Here is a 19,866-nt window from a genome sequence, read left to right as displayed (position 1 = left end):
ATCTCCTTCAAGAACCTGAAACAGTGCCTCGTTTATAGGAGGGGGTAGAAAAATGCAATATGGGTGAGGTAGATAATCCTGGGCCTTAAACTCTGAAAATGAAAGACTAAGTAATTTCTGCAGGTTATGGGAGGCAAACACTGTGAGCTGGAGTGGCTTAGTGTTTCTCCTTAGCTGATCTTAGAATAATTAGAAAGGTTACCAGGAGAAAGGGAATACGGGTGTTCTTTATAACAAGTATTTGAATATTATCACAAGGAGGCTCCCTAGATTTCAATTTTAAAATACTGAGAATTATAGAATATAATCACAAGAAGTTTATAGAGACCAGATCTTGAGAATGAGAACTCAAAAGGAAAAAAAAAATTCTGAGGAATTTTCTCACTTTTTCCAAGAGCAGTGATAGTTTATTTCTAAGGAAGAGGAGCTATCCTTTTTCAAAGGACAGACAACACACCTCAAGGAAATGCAGTCATACCTCATTTTATTGCGCCTTACAGATATTGCGTGGGTTTTTTGTTTGTTTGTGTTTTGGTTTGTTCTCTTTGGGTTTTTTGTTGTTGTTGTTTTAACAAATTGAAGGTTTGTAGCAACCCTGTGTGGAGTAAGTCTATCAGTGTCATTCTTCCAACAGCATTTGCTCACATCATGTCTCTGTTTTACATTTTGGCAATTCTCATGATATTTCTAACTTTTTCACTATTATATTTGTTATGGTGATCTGTGATCAATAATCTTTGCTGATACTCACTGAAGGCTCAGATGATGGTTAGCATTTATCAATAAAATATTTTTAATTAAGGCATGTACCTGGTTTTGTTAGACATAATGCTATTGTACATAAATATGCTACAATATAGTATAAACATAACTTCAACATGCCCTTGGAAACCAAAAAATCCCTGTGACTCTCTCTATTGAGATATTTGCTTTATTGTAATGATCTAGAATCGAGTGTGAAATATCTCTGAGGTATGCTGGTAAGTTTCCAGAACATGTTAGAAAGTCAGTGCAAGTACAATTGGTCCACCAAATCCTGAGTTCTGCATCCACAAATTCAACCAACCACAGATGGAAAAAAAAATTTTTAATCCAGCAAGTTCCAAAAAGCAAAACTTGAATCTGCCTCATTTAGGTATATAACATTTACATTGTATTTACAACTATTTGCATAGCATTTACATTGAATTAGTTATAAGTAATCTAGAGATGATTTAAAATGTAGGGGAGCCTGTGTATAGTTTTTATGCAAATTAAACACCAATTTATATAATGAACTTGAGCATCCTCAGATTTTGGTATCTGATGGGGATCCTGGAACCAATCCCCAACAGATACAGAGACAATTGTATGTACATCCTTGTTGGATGAACAAATGGGGACCTTCCAGAGGACCAGGTCAGAGACTTTGTGGCCCCAGGGAGGAAGATTTTGCTTACCCAAGTCCGCTGATTGCAAATAATCCGGGGTGACAATTTAGAGACAGAGGCTTAATTGGTAGGCTCCTGGTTCCTACAGGTAATCTCCAGGTAGAATATGTTTCAGAGTTCTGTACTATGTATTAAAACTTCTTTCTGTAGTACTATGTTATGAGTGAAGCATGGAAGTATGCTCAGGAAAGCTAGGGGTGAGCTCAAGCTAAGTCAAGTTAATTTCCCCAAAAGAGTAACTTGTACTTGATGACAAAGTATTAGTCGCTCAGTCGTGTCCAACTCTGTGTGACTGTAGCCCACCAGATTCCTCTCTCCATGGGATTTCCCAGTCAAGAATACTGGAGTGGGTAGTCATTCCCTTCTCCAGGGGATCTTTCTGATCCAGGGATTGAACCTTCATCTCCTTGCACTGCAGACAGATTCTTTACTGTCTGAGCCACCAGGGAAGCCCGCTAGGTGACAAGGACATCCCTGACTCATAAATTCTCTTAGGCTGAGAGGAAATTCAGGAAGCATACTTTCTGATTCCAAAGTCAGGGTACGTGGTTGGATAATAAACTACATCACTGGAATGGATTTAGATACTGTTGGTTATGTTAAAGCTTTAGCCATTAAATGAGACATAAATAGCATTCATTTTCTAATGGGAAATAAAATCTGTAAGAGACATGTGTTTTGTTACTTGCCTCTATACCTATACCCAGAGTTTTGATGTGAATCATCAGAAATCCCTAACCCACTTTTAGATAATTCTTCAAATGTTTGGGTGCCAAACACATTCCATACGTTTGGCCATTGAGTCCTCAGGGACAAGCAAGATGTCTTTAGGCAGAGGCTCAGGAAAGTGTTCCCAAAGGCCTGATTTTCCAGATGGGATGTGGAAACCTGTGAGGATTGGGAAGGTGGAGGTGTGTAGGGAGGGTTTTCCAAGTGTAGGGAATGGTATAAGCAAAATCATAAGACTGGATGTGGGGTAAGTTAGGGAACACACCGAGGGTTAGAGGAATAGTGAATTACCAGTTTGGGGCATAAGGAACAGAATGGACCAAGGGCTTGAAATGCCGACAAGAAGGGGGCTATGCTAAATTTCCTTAACAATGGAGCCTTGGTCTGATGAATTAGGAAAGTGGCTAATGAAGTCTCCCCTAGTGTCACTGAGCTCCGGAAATTCCCTTGGACTAAGCTTTTCTCTAGCAGTGGGACCTGATAGATCATGATTCTATTCCACCTCACATTTTCTTAAATCTGGATCAAGGTCAAAAACTATCACCACCTCTTTCCTCTCCAGCTTCTCAAGTCTGTTTTGCCCCTGGCTTCTGTTAATGGAATCTGATGTGCCTGTGTGCCAAGTTGCTTCAGTCGTATCCGACTCTTTGCGACCCCATGGACTGTCCGGGCAAAAATACTGGAGTGGGTTGCCATGCCCTCCTCCAGGGGATCTTTCTGACCCAGGGATTGAACCCACATCCCTTATGTCTCCTGCATTGGCAGGCATGTTCTTTACCACTAGCACCCTCTGGGAAGCCCAGAATTTGATGAGTAGATGCCTATTCAAAGTCTTCAAGGTATTAATTCAGACTTTTGGGAAGAATCTTGAGAAGTTTTGGCCTGGAAAAAAGGATATCCCCCTGTTAATGTAGATTCCGATCTATGGTAGAAAATGTACTTTGTCTGTCTCCATTCCCCAAAGACACATGACACATTTTAGTGAACTTTGGCATGACTTTTTAGGTCACCAATATGCTTAGAATTGATGCTTTTGAACTGTGGTATTGGAGAAGACTTTTGAGAGACCCTTGGACTGCAAGGAGACCCAACCAGTCCATCCTAAAGGAGATCAGTCCTGAATATTCATTGGAAGGACTAATGTTGAAGCTGAAACTCCAATCCTTTGGCCACCTGATGCGAAGAACTGACCCATTTGAAAAGACTGATGCTAAAAAAGATTGAAGGCAGGAGGAGAAGGGGCCGACAGAGGATGAGATGGTTGGATGGCATCACCAACTCAATGGACGTGAGTTTGAGTAAACTCTGGGAGTTGATGATGGACAGGGAGGCCTGGTGTGCTGCAGTCCATGGGGTCACAAAGAGTCGGACACGACTGAGCAACTGAACTGACTGACTGACTGAACTGATGCTTAGAATACAGTTAACCATTTATTGAGGTCTTACTATATGCCATGACCACACTGAAAGGCAGGTATAATCCCCATTTTACAGATGAGAAAACAAGGGTAAAGAATTAAAAGTGACTGGTGGCTCAGATGGTAAAGAATCTGCCTACAATGCAGGAGACCCAGGTTCAATCCCTGAGTTGGGAAGATCCCTTGGAGAAGGGAATGACAACCCACTCCACTATTGTTGCCTGGAAAATTCCATAGGCAGAGGAACCTGGCGCTCTACCATCCATGAGATCACAAAGTCAGACATGACTGATCAACTTTCACTCACTCCCCAAGGCTACACAGCTAAGAGTGCAGCTGAAGAGCTCCCAAAGCCCAGACTATTTTCCCACTATCCCCTACTATCTTAAAAACTATCAGTCTCGTCTTCTTCCTCTTGATAAGAAAATGCTACCGCCAGCCCACACTAATAGTAATGTCCAAGGAAGAAAGTTCTATAATCCCACACAATGTTTAACTGCCCTCATGATCAGGAAATCGTTCACTTATGTAACGAATATGCCTCCAAACAATGTGAAGATTCATTTCCTCTTGACTGGGTTTTTACTCGGCCATTGCTTGGCAGCTTTCCTGATACTAAAACAGCCACCAAGATCCTATTCTTACACTCCAGGAGGTCTTGGAATTGTTGGCCTCTGCTTTTGAGTGTTCCCACTGGCTCCTTTGTACCACCCCCTCTAGACAGTGCTGAGTTGAGCAAGTCTTGGGGAGTGAGAAAGTGACACTTGAGAACATATTGGTTTATTATTACACAGAGAAGAGTAAAATTAACCACACGAGATGTGTCTGGAATTGCCAAGGCGAAGATGGCTCTGCCTTTCTCATCTTGTCTCTTTTTTTTGATTCCTACCTCATCTCCATTTTTTAAAGCTGTTGAAGCATTTAGTTGAAGGGTGTGTGTGTGTTACTCAGAGACATCCCCTGCCCCCCCCCAAATTCGTGTCCATAGTCTCTGAATTAATGTTATATTTTTTAAACTCATTGGCCTCATCTCATTTTGGCTCTTTTAAGGGTTAAACTGAGAAACTAGTGCAAATTATGGTGTTAATGGTTAATCTATGACTGAATGTATGTTTCTTCCCAGAAAATATACTTACTTTTTAATCAGGGGCTTCAGTGCCTTTAAAACCAGGGGAGCAGAGTCCTCACAATATCCTCAGATATCCTTTGTGGGGTTGCTGATCCATCCTCTTGCATCCCATTGTATAATTCCAGAAATCAAGTCAAGAGCATCTTCTCTTTGTACTTTTGGTGTGACTGGCCTTTCTCCTGAGCAACCCACACAGAATTCTGTCAAATATCACAGACTCTGAAAGCACTGGGCTTCCCTGGTGGTTCAGTGGTAAGAATACACCTGCCAAGGCGGGCGATGCAGGTTCAATCCCTAGATCAGGAAGATCCCCTGGAGAAGGAAATGGCAACCTTCTCCAGGATTCTTGCCTGGGAAATCCCATGGAGAGAGGAGCCTGGCCGGCTACAGTCCAGAAGATAGCAAAAGAGTCTGACATGACTTAGCGACTAAACAGCAACTGAAAGCAGTATTGGAGAAAAGGAGTTAACCACTGAAATGCTGGGTTGCCTGCCACACTACTCACATTCATTTGGCATCTAATTTCACATCCAAATTTCACTCCCTAATGTCTGTTTGAAAGCCTGTGAGTTTTCTCAAGGTTTTCTCCACAAGGCCTTACTTATGAAGAGAAAGTTCTTCAAGGCCCTCCTAAGAAGTGACTTATAAGGTAATGAGGGTGCTGTAGTGGAGGAATGGGACTTTCAGGATGACAGGAAAGCAGCACCTCCTGGTTTGCCCTTGTATGGTGACTTCCTGCTTTGTCAAGCCCTAAGAACCTCCTGCTTGTCTTGAAGAGAAATGAGGCCTAGAGCAGGGAATGGTAGGAAAGTTTTAACTAGGAATTCCTGGGCTGCAATTCTCAGGAAGGTGGTGGGTCGTATGAGGTGGAGGGGGTGGTCAGAGTATAGTTTTTGTATAACTGTTCCTGATAACATCCTGTTAATATTTTATCAATGATCATATCATAGCATGTAGGGAGCCACATTTTAGGGCAAGAGAGAGAGATAACCTGCTGGACTTCCTGTTTGAAGTTTGCCCCCCACCTTCCCATTGAGATAACAGAAATTCTCATCAAAGCTGAGAGCCGCTTGCTGGGCCCACGAGACCAGACTTGGCAAAGGCTTTAGATAAGCGCAAAGCCCACTGAAGAGAAGCACATGGACTTTTCAGCCTGGGGTCTGCATGTCCCAGAGCAGGCAACTGCAGGCATGAAAGAATGCCACATTCGTGAGTGTAGGGCTGCATGATGACCCTGTGAGGCCTCATTTGGCTTCCTTTAGGACTGGGCCCCTCTTCTCTCCCTTCTCCCACATACAGACATGTTTCTCCTCTGGTCGAGAGCCCAGAGGCCTCAGGTTACCCGGATGGACACTGCCTCTGCTGCTTCCAGCAGTTTCCGGAGCCCTGACCAGGAGAAGGAGATGAGGAGGGAGAGGCTGAGCCCCAGTGTCTCTCTCTCCATTAGAACCACTTAGGGTCCTGTGAGACAAACTCATGGAGCTCGCAGGTTAGCTGTGTAGCATATCTCTGTTTCTTTCTTAGTACAGCCCTCTCCCCTACTTCTCTATTCCCTATGGTCCTTCAGCTGGAGGAAGCAGTTTTCTTTGTTTGATCATCCTTCCCCCAGAAGCTCAAGTAGTGCCAGACCCTCCTTTCCTATGGATTGGGATTTAGGGGATTTTCAAACCGTTTTTAACTAGCCCCTGATATACCCCTATCTTGTGACACTTTTCCTTATCTCTCACAAGATAGACCATATTATATCTTGTACCACAGGTGGGTGTGCATGTCTTATCTCCCATAGATCAAGTATCACCTGCTACTAGGCACAGACGTTACCTTGTTCACCCTTGTTACTGTCAAAGCCTTCAGCACATTGCCTGCCACCAGGTAAGAGGGCAGTTGGTGTGTGCCGGCTGGTAGCTCGCCAGCTGGAGAGCTGGCTGGATGGCTGTTTGACTGGCTGAATGAAGGTCTTTCAGAAAGTTGGAGTTCGTCTTTCCACCAAGAAACCAGTTTTGGCCTCCTCCTCCCCCTCTATTAATAATCACATAGCCATGGGTCAGTAGGGCCCCCAGGGGGAAAAACCATGAGTCACACCATTATCAGAGAAATGAGGGAAGGCAGAAACATCTCTTCTTGTGCAAGGGTCAGAACCGTGAGGCCAGGGAATAGATGCAATGGCCTTCACTGTCCCTGGGTCTGTGGCTAATCTAAATTACTTTATGACGGAAGGCAATGGGGTGACCTGAAAGCTGTTCAACTTGGACCCAGACTCAGAGTTCTGGGAAAGTAGCTAGAGCAAGGCTTTTCTTGCTCAACCACCCAAAAGGATCACTTGCTCTTTATCATGCCTGTTCCAGTTTTTCTAGTTGACGATGAAAGTCTAACTCCTTCCACAGAATCTTCCCAAATTAAAAAAGGAAGGAGGATTTCTCAGACAAGCCTCAACCTAACATGGCTGGAAGCTCTGTGCCCTATTTTCCTCAAAAGCCCTTATTCTGAGTGAAAGACAGGAGGAGGAAGGTGGCAGGAATTTGAAGAGTCACAGGCTGCCCCCCACTTACACCTTCTGAGACAGAATCCCAGACCCACGTTTGGTGTGGGATGGGTTTCCAAGCTTATGTTCAGATTCTGACACTGACTTTAAGGAATTTACTCACCTCTCTGGGCCTCCCTTTTGTCTCCTGTAAAAGACCCGCTTCACTGGGGGTATTTGGAGGAGGTAGTGAAATCATGGATCTGAAAGGGCTTTGGCTACCAGGTGGTGGGTCATCAGAGTCCATATCAGGTTGCAACCCACTGGATCAGATGGTAAAGAATCCACCTACAATGCAGGAGATGAGGCAGGAGCCACAGTTTCGACCCCTAGATCAGAAAGATCCCCTGGAGAAGGAAATGGCAACCCACCACGGGAAATCCCATGGGCAGAGGAGCCTGGCGGGCTACAGTCCATGGGGTCACAAAGAGTTGGACACGACTGAGTGACTAAGCACGCACAGCCCAGCAGAGTCAGCAAGGCTAATCCATTTTCCAAATTCCAGCGGCCTCTAGTCAAGGGCTCTGGGGTTCTTGGTACCAGGCCAAAGATATGACCTCTTATTAAACATGTGTTCAGAGAGCCCTCTCCCCACTGCCCTTACTCCTGCCTGCCACTATTCCCTCTAAACGAGATTGGATGGTAGGGTCCTAGCCTCTGCCACAAAGAAGGCTCACCTCAGGAATGCAAGGGTAGTGTGTCTTATAACAGACTCCTGTGTGCTGAGGCCACCAGGTCTAGGGACTGGGGAGGCTGAGTCTTGTAGGGCTCCATTCTTGTTAGGGTTGCCACAGTCAACATGTTTACACATCAAACGTGGTTAATTCCCAATGAGGTTAGAGCAGTGCTAAATCATTGGCTTTCCAAACCCCCACACCTCCAGCAGTAGAGGAATTGGAGTTGACATGTCATGTCTTATTGAAATGTAAGTTTGGCATTCCCCCTAATGGGCCAGTTAGCTGGACCCAGGCTGGCCAACTGGCCAGCATGGCAGGACAGGCAGTTCCAAGTGGTTCACTCAGTGAATTGGTGCTACTCGCCCAGATTTCTCTCATGGGAGACCAGCAGATCCTTTATGTCCCCAGTGTTACCTTACTGGCCACGCGTTGTTTTCCTCAGACAACCTGCAACCTCTGGCAGGCTTTCAGTACTGGCTGTGAATATTGTTTGATTGGCAGAGTCCTATTTGGGGAGTCAGGAGACTCAGGCACCTATACAAGCAGTGTGGCCCTACAAAAATCTCTTTACTGATATGTGCCTTAGTTTCTCCATCGCCAAATGGAGATCTGCTGATCTATTTCACCTTCCTCATAATGGTGGGTCAGAGATGAGTAGAATAAATATGTAAGCATTTAACAAATAACTTAAAGGAAATAACTTGTAAGAAGGGAGGGTCCCTGGACATTGTGAAAAGGTTAATGTTTCCCTAAGAAGGGGCAAGAACATCCTGCTTTCTTAATGTCTCCAGTAAGGTCTAGAATTTTCTATTTACCTAGTGGGGAGAAAGACCAATTTCTATTCTACCCTCCCCTTCGCCCAGTTCCCTCAGTCACACCTGCCCTGTCTGAATTAATTAGAATTAATAAAACAGTTGTTCAATCAACAAGTGTTTATTGATCACCTACTATGTGCTCAGCACTCTTACAGATAGTCTGAGAAATATACACATGGCTAAGATATGGACCCTCCCCTTCAAGAGTTTACAATGTACTTGTGAAATCGGTTACATACACATAGAAAGATAATTATCCATCAAACATTGTGAATAATAAGCATCAAAGAGTGATTTTTTTACATTGAGGGTTGGAGGATGGAGGGGTAGGAGAGGGATGGAGTGGTCAGAGGAGGCTCGGTGAAGGAGGCGGTGCCAAGCGGCTTCTCCAAGCATGAGGAAGACTTAGCTAAGGGGAGAGGGCCTTCCTGCTTGAGAGAGGAGCTTAAATACAGGCAAGAACTGTGAAAGACATGTTCCAGACAATGACTGGACCCCTCCTGCTGGCGCTGCGGTTTAGGGCAGTGTACTGGAGTTTGTCAGAAGCTAGTCATGCTCAAGCCTTTGGTTTGTTTGTGCCTGTCACTCCCACCTCCACCCCCAGGGGAAAGGGGACATTTTGAAATCTTGGAGCTGAAACTGTCTGCCTGGGAATCCTCTACTCTTCCATCTCAACCAAAATCCCAGGTGGCAATTCAGCTGTCACTCAGATGAGGGCCACGGCACCTGGGTCAGGATGACTCCATGCTAGAGCCCTTTGATGCCTTCTAGCAATGCCACCATGTCTGGTAAAGGATGGTGGGGAGAACAGGAAGGTGACTGACAGGGGCCCATCTGGGGCTGTGGTCTTTCAGAGGTGCTACTGTGCTCTGTGGGCAGACCCTGGGGGCCTGATCTCAGTCTTCAGGCTGCTTCTCCATTAAGCCTGAAGACTCTCCTGGGGGCTGCCTCTCTCTGGCCCAGTAGAAACACTCATTGTAGTTCCCACCCGTGTCCACCCATGCTCCCAGGCTGTCACCCCCAGCCAAGGGCCATCGCTAAACCAAACCAGTTTCCTTTCTCTACAGAAACCATTGTGCAGGCCCTTTTGCCTGTTGTTAGCAGGACGCCAGGTCAGAGGGAGACGGGGGCTTCAGTGCAAGTTGGCGCTGTAGCTTTTGAGGGAGCGCCTCGGTACAGTCAGAACCTGCTGCCGCCTTGAGGGCCCTGTCGCATGTTCTTTCCTTGAGCTTTCCTCTCTCTGGGAGCTAGGTCCCTGGGCCGTGATTTTGGCCTTTTTTTTTTTTTTTTTTGATCCTCAGCTTTGGTCCTTGCCTTCTCATCCTCCACCCCATTGCTCTCTGTTCCCTCAGTACAGTGGGGTGGCTTTATTTCAGTTCATACGCATTCAGTTAGACACATTGAGTCTAGACATGTGGAGTCATAAGAGTGGGATGGAGGAGGCTCCAGGGCCCATTACTGGCCAATCAGTTTGTTTGGAGGGAGGCCTGCAAAGGAGATTAGCGCCATGCCCACAGGAGCCACCACCCCTTCGCACCCACCCCCATCCCCCAGCAATGAGCTAAGAGCCAACCTCAGCAAGAGGAAGGGTCTTTGATCACAGAGAGGGTCAGTCAGGGGGACGTACTTAGTGGGCTTTTGGATGGACTCCCAGGTAAATCAAAGGGTAAAGGGGAGATGCTGGGGCCTGGCTTCTGGTGGGGGGTGGCTGGAGTTGAGGGTTGGGTATTTGAGGGCTCGGGGGTGGAGGGTGCCAAGATGAAGGAAACAGAAAGTCTGGCTTAGCAAGAGTCTTGACAGTTTAACCCGCATGCTGTCACACCAGCTCCTGTTTCTGCCTTTGTTTGATCCAGTGGCCAAAGTCAGTCTATCTCCAGCAGCACCTTCTGACACAATCCAGTGCCAATATCCCTCACCTGTGGGCCTGGGGGAGGGGGGTGTCCACTGGTGTTCACAGACCCAGCCGCCACCCCCAGCTCTGGCCCCTGGTTCTTCACACATACCCTGTCAGGCTGTAGGAGTTAAACTCACTCTTGCCTTTGGGCGCTTGACCAGGCCTTGGAGAGCTCCTAGTGGCCAGGGGCTGGGCCTGGTAGGCATCGTAGTAGTTGGAGCGATTTCCCTGGGGTGAGCAGGAAAAGCAGAGGAAGATTCCAGCTACCAGGGAGAACAGGGAGGAAATAATGCCCAGGTAAAGAGCCTCTCCGATCTCAAATTTCATGCTGTCAGGCACCAGCGGGGAGTAGAAGTCTCGCAAGATCCCATGAAGATTCCAGGCAACAGGGATGAAGCCCAGGAGGCCTCCAAGGATGAAGAAGACTCCGCCCACCACCGCCACTCTGTCTTTGGCTCGAGACTCCTGGAAGAAGACTGTGCATCTCATGCCCACCACAGAGACAATGCAGGCCAAGGAGGACATGGCGCTGGACGTCACCATCATGGCCTGGGCAGCTTGGATGTCAGCGGGCAGGCCTAGCATGGTGCTGTAGATGTCACACTGGGTGATGCCTGTGCTGTGTGTTGCACACTCCATCCAGAGGCCTTTGGAGAAGCCAACTGCAGTCACAATGCTGGCACCAACATAGGAGCTTGTTCGCCAGCTGGGGAGCAGCATGGCAATCAGGGTGCCCAACAGCCCCAGAAGGCCCAGGACGTAGCCCACAAGCTGGAGGCCAAGAGAGGCCATGGCAGACCTCTCAGCACACGCGGCTTCAGGGCAGGCTCCCTTGTCTGCTGGCTGTAGCTTTGGCTCCTTGGATCCCGGCCTCTAGTCCCTCATTTCACAGTGTCTCTGCCAGGCTGACTTCTCTCCTCCTTACAAGTGTCTGTGGGTGGCCACAAGCAGGCTCAAGAAGGCATCTAGAAGACTTAAAAAAAAATCCATAAACCAGATTAAATATTGACCAGAAGCTTATGAGAAACCAGAAAATGCTGGGTGCCTTTTGACCTTTGTTATCTTTAGAAAAAACACATGAGAAACAAATGGAAAAAAAACTTTGAAAGTGGAGCCAAAATGTCATCAGCTCCTGCGTAGGCACATGCTTTATATTGGCAGCCAGACAAAACCTAGAGCCAGACAGGTGGCTGCTTTCCGAGAAGGTGGCAACAGCAGGGTCGGTTGTGGTGACTATGTTAACTCCAGATCACGCTGTCGGCTGGTTCTGTCTCCAAGGCCTACGGTTTAATGCATTGTCCAGCAGTGGTGCCACGGGGCCCCTCAATTGTACCTTGGGGCCAAATTCCAAGGCAAAGGAGCAGGAAGAACAGACCCTAAGATATAACCTTGGACTCTTATGTTCTCAGAGGCCTCTTGACTCTACAGCAGCCTAGAGATCAGTGGTATAGCCCTGGGTCACCCTGTCTAAGGTTAAAGTCGACTCCAGGGCAGGTTGGGGCAGACAACGGGGCATCTGTCCACACTCTCAGAGTTCAAGTCCTTCCAGTCCTGCCCCAATCCTCCTCCACAGGCTAGCCTGAGGCCTCCCACATGTATCACATACCCAGACATTTCCTGTCTGCTCTCTTAATAGTTGTGCCACCATCCCCTAGGCCTCTCAGGAGTTGTGGGAGGATTCAAGAGTGAAGGTTGTTCCAGGGCTTAGAGGGAGCCCTGACATTCCTGGGCTATCTGCTAGGGACACTAAGGTAGACAGAGGAAAAGGCAGCTGCTCCAGAATGGAGGACTTTGTAAGAGGCAGTCATCCAAGTCAATCCTTTAGAATCACAGAGCTGCTCAGGGTTTTCAAGTGTTCAAGGAGCGTCCCCCACTGGCGCCCCTGACTCTTACCAAGGTTCAAGACACTAAGGGTCAAGGGCACATCCTTGCTTCCATCCACCTCAAGACCCTCTGACCCACTTGTTTTTCAACCCACCAAAATCTGGCTGTTCAATTTTAGCCTTATTCAAGACGGTTCTTAGTATAATCATCTCTTAAATGTGAGTATTTGAAAGTCCATCCTTTCCTCAATCAACACTCTGTCCCTGAGCAAATGTATCCATCCCCATGATGTAACCTCCTACCCATCCCCTGGCACTCCCAAATCTGTGTTTCCAGCATAGACCTTTCTCCTGAGCTTCAAGACTTCCAGACCAACTACCATCCAGTTGGAAATCTCATGGGCAGCTCAAATTTGACATGTTCAAAAGAGGCCTCATCACATACACCCCCACTGCATCCTTCCCCAAACAGTTCTTCCATGGGTTCACTGAATGATACCTATGATATCTATCTCCTTGCACCAGACCCAAATCCTAGAAGTGATTCTTGACACTTCTATCACACATACGTGTCACCTTCTACTGTCACAGTCTCACCAATCCTTGTTGTTGTTGCTCGGTCACTAAGTCCTGTCTGACTCTTTGTGATCCTATGGACTGCAACATGCCAGGCTTCCCTGTCCTTCATTATCACCCAGAGTTTGCTCCAGTTCATGTCCATTGAGTCAGTGATGCTATCTAACCATCTCATCCTCTGATATCCCTTTTTGCCCTCAGTCTTTCTGAGCATCAGGCTCTTCACATCACGTGGCCAAAGTATTGGAGCTTCAGCTTCAGCAACAGTCCCTCCACTGAATAGTTAGGGTTGATTTCTTTCAGAATTGACTGGTTTGATCTCCTTGCAGCCCAAGGGACTCTCAAGAGTCTTCTCCAACACCACAGTTGGAAAGCGTGAATATTTCAGTGCTCAGTCTCCAACTCTCACATCCATACATAGCTACTGGAAAAACCATCGCTTTGACTACATGAACCTTTGTCAGAAAAGTAATATCTCTCTTTTTGTAATATGCTATCTAGGTTTGTCATGGGCTTCCCTTGTGACTCAGGACTTCCCTGGTGGCTCAGACTGTTAAGTGTCTGTCTACAATGTGGGAGACCCGGGTTCGATCCCTGGGTCAAGAAGATCCCCTGGAGAAGGAAATGACAATCCACTCCAGTACTATTGCCTGGAAAATCCCATGGACAGAGGAGCCTGGTAGGCTACAGTCCATGGGGTCGTGAAGAGTTGGACATGACTGAGCAACTTTATTTTACTTTGCCTTGTGACTCAGCTGGTGAAGAATCTGCCTGCAGTGTGGGAGACCTGGGTTCGATCCCTGGGTTGGGAAGATCCCCTGGAGAAGGGAAAGGCTACCCACTCCAGTATTCTGGCCTGGAGAATTCCATGGACTAAACAGTCCATGGGGTCACAAAGAGCTGGACACAACTGAGCGACTTTCACTTTCACTTTCAGGTTTGTCATAGCTTTCCTTCCAAAGAGCAAGTGTCTTTTAATTTCATGGCTATAGTCACTGTCCACAGTGATTCCATAGCACCCTTCTCTCCATCCCCACTGCTACTTCCACAGTCCAGGGCTTCATCATTCTCTCTCCCCTGGACTATAGCAATGACTTCCTAATTGGTCTTACTTCCAGTCTTGCCTCCTCCAATTCATTCTCCATGCCATTGCTAAGGTGATCTTTCAACATTAATCTGATCAAGTCTCTACTCTCCATACAACATTCCAGTGTCTCCCCATCTACTAAAGGATAAAGTTCAAACATGTTTGGACTCTATGACTTGTCAAACTTTGTCTCTTGCCATTGCCCTTCTCATGTTCTATGCTCTTACTGAACTAAATTACTTTATGTTCCTCGTCATGTCCTGTTGTCTTTTGCTTCCAAGCCTCAGCTCAGGCTGTTCCTACGATGCAGAATGCCTGGCATTCTTTCTCTCTGGTTAGCACGTTCTCATCCTTTAAGGCTCAGCTCAGATGACTTTAGTCAAGGTCAAGTTCCCCTTCTCTGTGTTCTTATAGTATCTTGTATTTACTTACCTCCATCATAGTACGACTACTACTACTACTAATGATGATAAGTAGCAGCACTCATATCCTATGCAACCACTATAAACAGTTTATGCATCTTAATTCACAACCATGTCTTGTGGTAGGTACTAATCCCTATTGTATACTTAAGGAAATACAGAAAGTACTCATTTCACTATATTGCAGTCTCTTGTTTAAATCCTTATTCTTTCCCACTAGTCTGTGAGCTCCTCAAGGGCAAGGACCGTGTCTTACTCATTTCTGTATCTCTAATGCCTTGCACCATGCATTACCCATCCATTTCACACTCAAAGCAGATGTTCAAAAATATCCTCTCAATGAATAAACAAAAGTGTAAGGAGGTTTGAGGGACTATAAGATACAGATTTCTGAATGAACAATGACACTTGCGTAAGGGACCAGAGCTGCTCAGTGTTGGGAAAGAGGATTGAGAGAGAGAATCAGAGGAAGAGTAAGGGAATGCAGGGGAGGTGGGGAACACAGGAGAGAGAAAAAGAGTTTCACCATTTGATTTTGTCGTTCTTCAGTCACTAAGTCGTGCCCAACTCTCCGTGACCGCATGGACTGCAGCATGCCAGAATTCCCTTGTCCTTCACTATCTCCCAAAGTTTGCTCAAACTCATATCCATTAAGCCAATGATGCTGTCCAACCATCTCATCTTCTGTCTCCCCCTTCTCCTCCTGCCCTCAATCTTCCCCAGCATCAGGGTCTTTCCCAATGAATCAGTTCTTTGCATCAAAGTATTGGAGCCTCAGGTTCAGCATCGGTCCTTTCAGTGAATATTCAGGACTGATTTCCTTTAGGACTGACTGGTTTGATCTCCTTGCTATCCAAGGGAATCTCGAGAGTTTTCTCCAACACCACAGTTCAAAAGCATCAGTTCTTCAGTGCTCAGTCTTTATGGTCCAACTCTCACATCTGTATATGGCTACTGGAAAATCCATAGCTTTAACCATATGGACCTTTGTTGGCAAAGTGATGTCTCTGCTTTTTAATATACTGTCTAGATTTCTCATAGCTGCCCTACCAAGGAGTGAGCATCTTTTAATTTCATGGCTGCAGTCACCATCCACAGTGATTTTGGAGCCCAAGAAAATAAAATCTGTCATTGCTTCCACTTTTCCCCCTTCTATTTGCCATGAAGTGATGGAACCAGATGCCAAAGTTTTAGTGTTTTTTTTTTTTAATTTTTATTTTTACTTTATTTTACTTTACAATACTGTATTGGTTTAGCAAGCTTCTTCATTCTCCTCTTTCACCCTCACCAAAAAGCTCTTTAGTTCCTCTTCACTTTCTGCTATTAGAGTGGTATCATCTGCATATCTGAGGTTATTGATATTTCTCCTGTCATCATGATTCCAGCTTGTGATTCATCCAGCCTGGAATTTCACATGATGTACTCTGCATGTAATTTAAATAAGCAAGGTGACAATATACAGCCTTGACGTACTCCTTTTCCAATTTCGAACTAATCTGTTGTTCCATATATGGTCCTAACTGTTGCTTCTTGTCCTGCATACATGTTTCTCAGGAGCCAGATATTCTCTGGTATTCCCATCTCTTGAAGAATTTTCCACAGTTTGTTGTGATCCACAGTCAAAGATTTTAGTGTAGTCAATGAAGCAGAAGTAGATGTTTTTCTGGAATTCCTTTGCTTTCTCTATGATCCACTGAATGTTTTCTGAACCCAGGTTGTACATCTGGAAGTTCTCAGTTCACATATTGTTGCAGCCTAGTTTGAAGGATTTTGAGCATAACCTTACTAGCATGTGAAATAAGCGCAATTGTACAGTAGTTTAAACATTCTTTGGCATTGGCTTTCTTTGGGATTGGAATAAAAACTGACCTTTTCCAGTCCTGTGGCCACTGCTGAGTTTTCCAAATGAGCTGACATATTGAGTGCAGCACTTTCACAGCATCATTTTTTAGGATTTGAAATAGCTCAGCTGGAATTCCATCACCTCCACCAGCTTTGTTCATAGTAATGCTTCCTAAGGCCCACTTGACTTCATACTCCAGGAGGTCTGGCTCTAGGTGAGTGACCATGCCATCGTGATTATCTGGGTCATTAAGACTTTTTTGTGTGTATAGTTCTGTGTATTCTTGCCACCTCTTCTTAATCTCTTCTGCTTTCATTAGGTCCTTTCTTGTCTGTCCTTTACTGTGCCCTTCCTTGCATGAAATGTTCCCTTGATATCTCCAATTTTCTTGAAGAGATTTCTCATCACCATTTTATAAGTACATGCATTTGTTGACTATCTTGTCTCTTCAAACTAAATTCTAAACCACATATGAAACCTCTATTGTGCCTCTGCAGCATTGGACCCATGGTTGATAAACAATACTATTCACCAGTGATGGATATGACGATGCCAATGTGGATGCAAAGCACTGCAGAGCAGGGGCCAGAAAACGTTCAATGGGAGGTGCAGAGGGAAATCTACTTTAATCTCGGCTCTGTCACCTTATCAGCAGAGATGCTGTGCAAGTAACTCTTTTCCAGCCATTGGTTTTCTTATTGCTAAAATGGGCATAATTTTACCTGATCGTGATTCTGTATTCCAGTGGTATCTTTAGAGCTGTTTGGAAGTCCTGCTACTTGTCCCTGGTGAACATCTCCTGGTGACCACTTCAAATACTCACCACTTTCTGAGCTTCCTACTCTACCTCTTCCCTTCTCATCTATTACCCTCTCTTCATCATTTTCTTTGCAGCCAAGATTCTTAAATAAGCCACTCAATACTGGTGTCTGTACTTCTTCCCCCTCCCACTCACTGCTCAGCTTTTGAAGGCTGGTCTCTGCCATTAGTCCTCCACTGAAAATGTTCTCATCAAGGTTACCAAGCTTGTCCCCAAATCCCTCATATCTCTGTCATCTCATCTTGTCCTTCTCCTTCATAAAATTATCTCCTCATTTGTTTTCTGCAGCATCACTCCCAGCTTTCCCTGCTCCTCAAAATGATTCCCCTGGGTCTCCTTTATAACTTCCTCCTCTTCTACCCACTGTATAAATCTGACTATTCCCCCACCCCCAGGGTTTCAGTTAGACTTCTTTTTCTTTACATTCTCCATGAGTGACATCATTCACTCCATCTCTATGCCAGTGTCTCCTAAATCCATGTATCTGGCACAGATATTTCTCTCGCTTGAACTCAAGATTTTTATATGCAACTTCATTTGGAACGACCCCATCTGGATGTTTTAATGCCACCTCAGACTCAACATTTTGCAAAGTTGAAATCATATTCATTATTCTCTCTCCACTGCCAAACTATTCTTCACACAGTGTTCCCTAGCTCAGTGAGACTATCATTCATCCAGCAACCCAAGTCAGTCATCCTTGGTTCCTCATCTCTTCTTGACATATAAGCAGTTATGAAGTCCTATGAGATCTATCCTCAAAATATATCCTAAATGCATCCACTTTGTTCCATCTGTACTAGCTAGACTTTAGTTCAAACCTGATATTATCTCTGTCCAGTTGCAAACCTCACATGGATCTCAAATTGGTCCCTCTAATTCCACTTCTGCCCTGTCCCTGTGATCAATTATCCATCCAGTAGCTAAGGCTCTTTCTGAAATGGAAATCAAACAATTAGTATCACCTCATCTCTTGGCCACACTTAAAAAATTTCAGGACTTCTTCGTTGCTTTCATGATGAAGTTAAAACTCTCTAGCCCAGGAAGCCAGGAAAGCCCTCCAATGTCTGACTCCTGCTCTTCATCCCAGGCTCATCTCTCACCAAAAACCTACAACTTCATGCTTTATGCTCCTATGTGTGCGTGCGCACACACACACACACACACACACACACACACACACACACACACAATCTAATGCTACCTGAACATGTATGTGTACTTCTCTGAAGTTGCCTTTCTATGTGTCTCCAAACCCTTAAACATGCTACTCAACCACCCAACGTTTGCCTGGGTAATTGCTAGTTATCTTCAGGACTCATCTTCTCCTTGAAACCTTCCTTGTACCACTCTTCCCCCTAAGTTGGCTTTAACACTTTCCTCTTTGTACTTCCTATCTATATCGGAGCTTTCCGTTGGGATTGGTGGGCTATCTTAAGGATTCATGGGAAGAAGGCTTCCTGCCTCCCAGAGGAGCAGCTACTGCTTCAGCTTTCCTGGGATGGTGGCAGAAGAGCCTGGTTTAAGTTTCCTATGAGAGTCAACAGTGTCCCCAAGAGGAGAGCCTCTCTCCAGAGCCAGTCCTGACTCAGTAGGAGTAAGTAGGAAGTGGTTTGGGGAAAGGGGTAGGCATAATTTATATATGCATTTCAATTAGAGGATAATTACTTTGCAATATTGTGTTGGTTCCTGCCATACATCAACATGAATTGGCCACAGGTATACATATGTCCCCTCCCTCTTGAATCCACCTCCTTCCCCATCCCACCCCTCTAGGTTGTCACACATCTCTGGGTTTGGGTTCCCTATGTCACATATCAAACTACCACTGGCTATCTATTTTACACACAGTAACGTATATGTCTCAATGCTATTCTCTCATATCATCCCACCTTTTCCATCCCCCATTGTGTCCAAAATGTCTGTGTCTCCTTTGCCCCAACATTCAAGTCATAGGTGTCCCAGAAGAAGAAGACAAGAAGAAAGGGCATGAGAAAATATTCGAGGAGATTATAGTCAAAGACTTCCCTAAAATGGGGAAGGAAATAGCCATCCAAGTCCAGGAAGCCCAGAGTCCCATACAGGATAAATCCAAGAAGAAATATACGAAGATACTTATTAATCAAACTAACAAAAATTAAACACAAAGAATAAATAGTAAAAGCAGCAAGGAAAAAGCAACAAGAATTTTGTAAATGCCATCACTGAGGCTTGGAATCTCTAAAGAATCTGACATGGCGGAGCTGAGCAGGAGGAAGAGCAAGTTGTTGGAGCTTATTCAACTGGGAGAAATGGCCCGATAGGGTCAATTTTCAGCCAGGCTCAGGAAGGCATGGGGTGGACAAAATAGCAAGTGGTTGAACAGTGAGCCAGTCTAGATTCTGCTCTGGTTTGTGTGATAAGCAGTAGAGGGTTTAGAGAACCAGTGCTAGCCTGAGAATCAAGACTAACTTTTCATCTCGGTTCTGCCGGGAACCTGTTGAGGAAGTTCCCTCACTTCTCCAGGCCCTAGTTTGATGAGGAGTTTTGAGTCTCAACTAAGGCCATGGGCACAGGAAGCCACTTGGACAAATAGAAAAAGCTGAACAGCTGTCACTAGAAGCAGAAAACTGAACTGAACAGAAAACTAGAAAACTGAACAGCTGTCCCTTGAACGAAACTCCTCCCTCTGAGGGGTCCCCC

At 45.5% G+C, this 19,866-nt stretch overlaps 1 protein-coding gene across 1 annotated transcript; it reads right to left on the bottom strand.

Moving 5' to 3' along the window:
* Positions 1-8,860: 8,860 nt before the first annotated feature.
* On the bottom strand, positions 8,861-11,536 carry CLDN2 (claudin 2). The gene has a single exon (XM_068962298.1). It carries the CDS (start codon positions 11,403-11,405, stop codon positions 10,713-10,715), a length of 693 nt encoding a protein of 230 aa, XP_068818399.1. The 5' UTR covers positions 11,406-11,536; the 3' UTR covers positions 8,861-10,712.
* Between the last annotated feature and the right edge of the window lie 8,330 nt (positions 11,537-19,866).

This window comes from Capricornis sumatraensis, chromosome X (assembly GCF_032405125.1).
Source record: "Capricornis sumatraensis isolate serow.1 chromosome X, serow.2, whole genome shotgun sequence".
NCBI lineage: Eukaryota > Metazoa > Chordata > Mammalia > Artiodactyla > Bovidae > Capricornis > Capricornis sumatraensis.
This window is presented reverse-complemented; position numbering and strand designations above follow the sequence as displayed.

Excerpts from the sequence above, each read along its gene's own strand:
- CLDN2 (XM_068962298.1), bottom strand. The coding sequence starts at position 11,405 with ATGGCCTCTCTTGGCCTCCAGCTTGTGGGCTACGTCCTGGGCCTTCTG.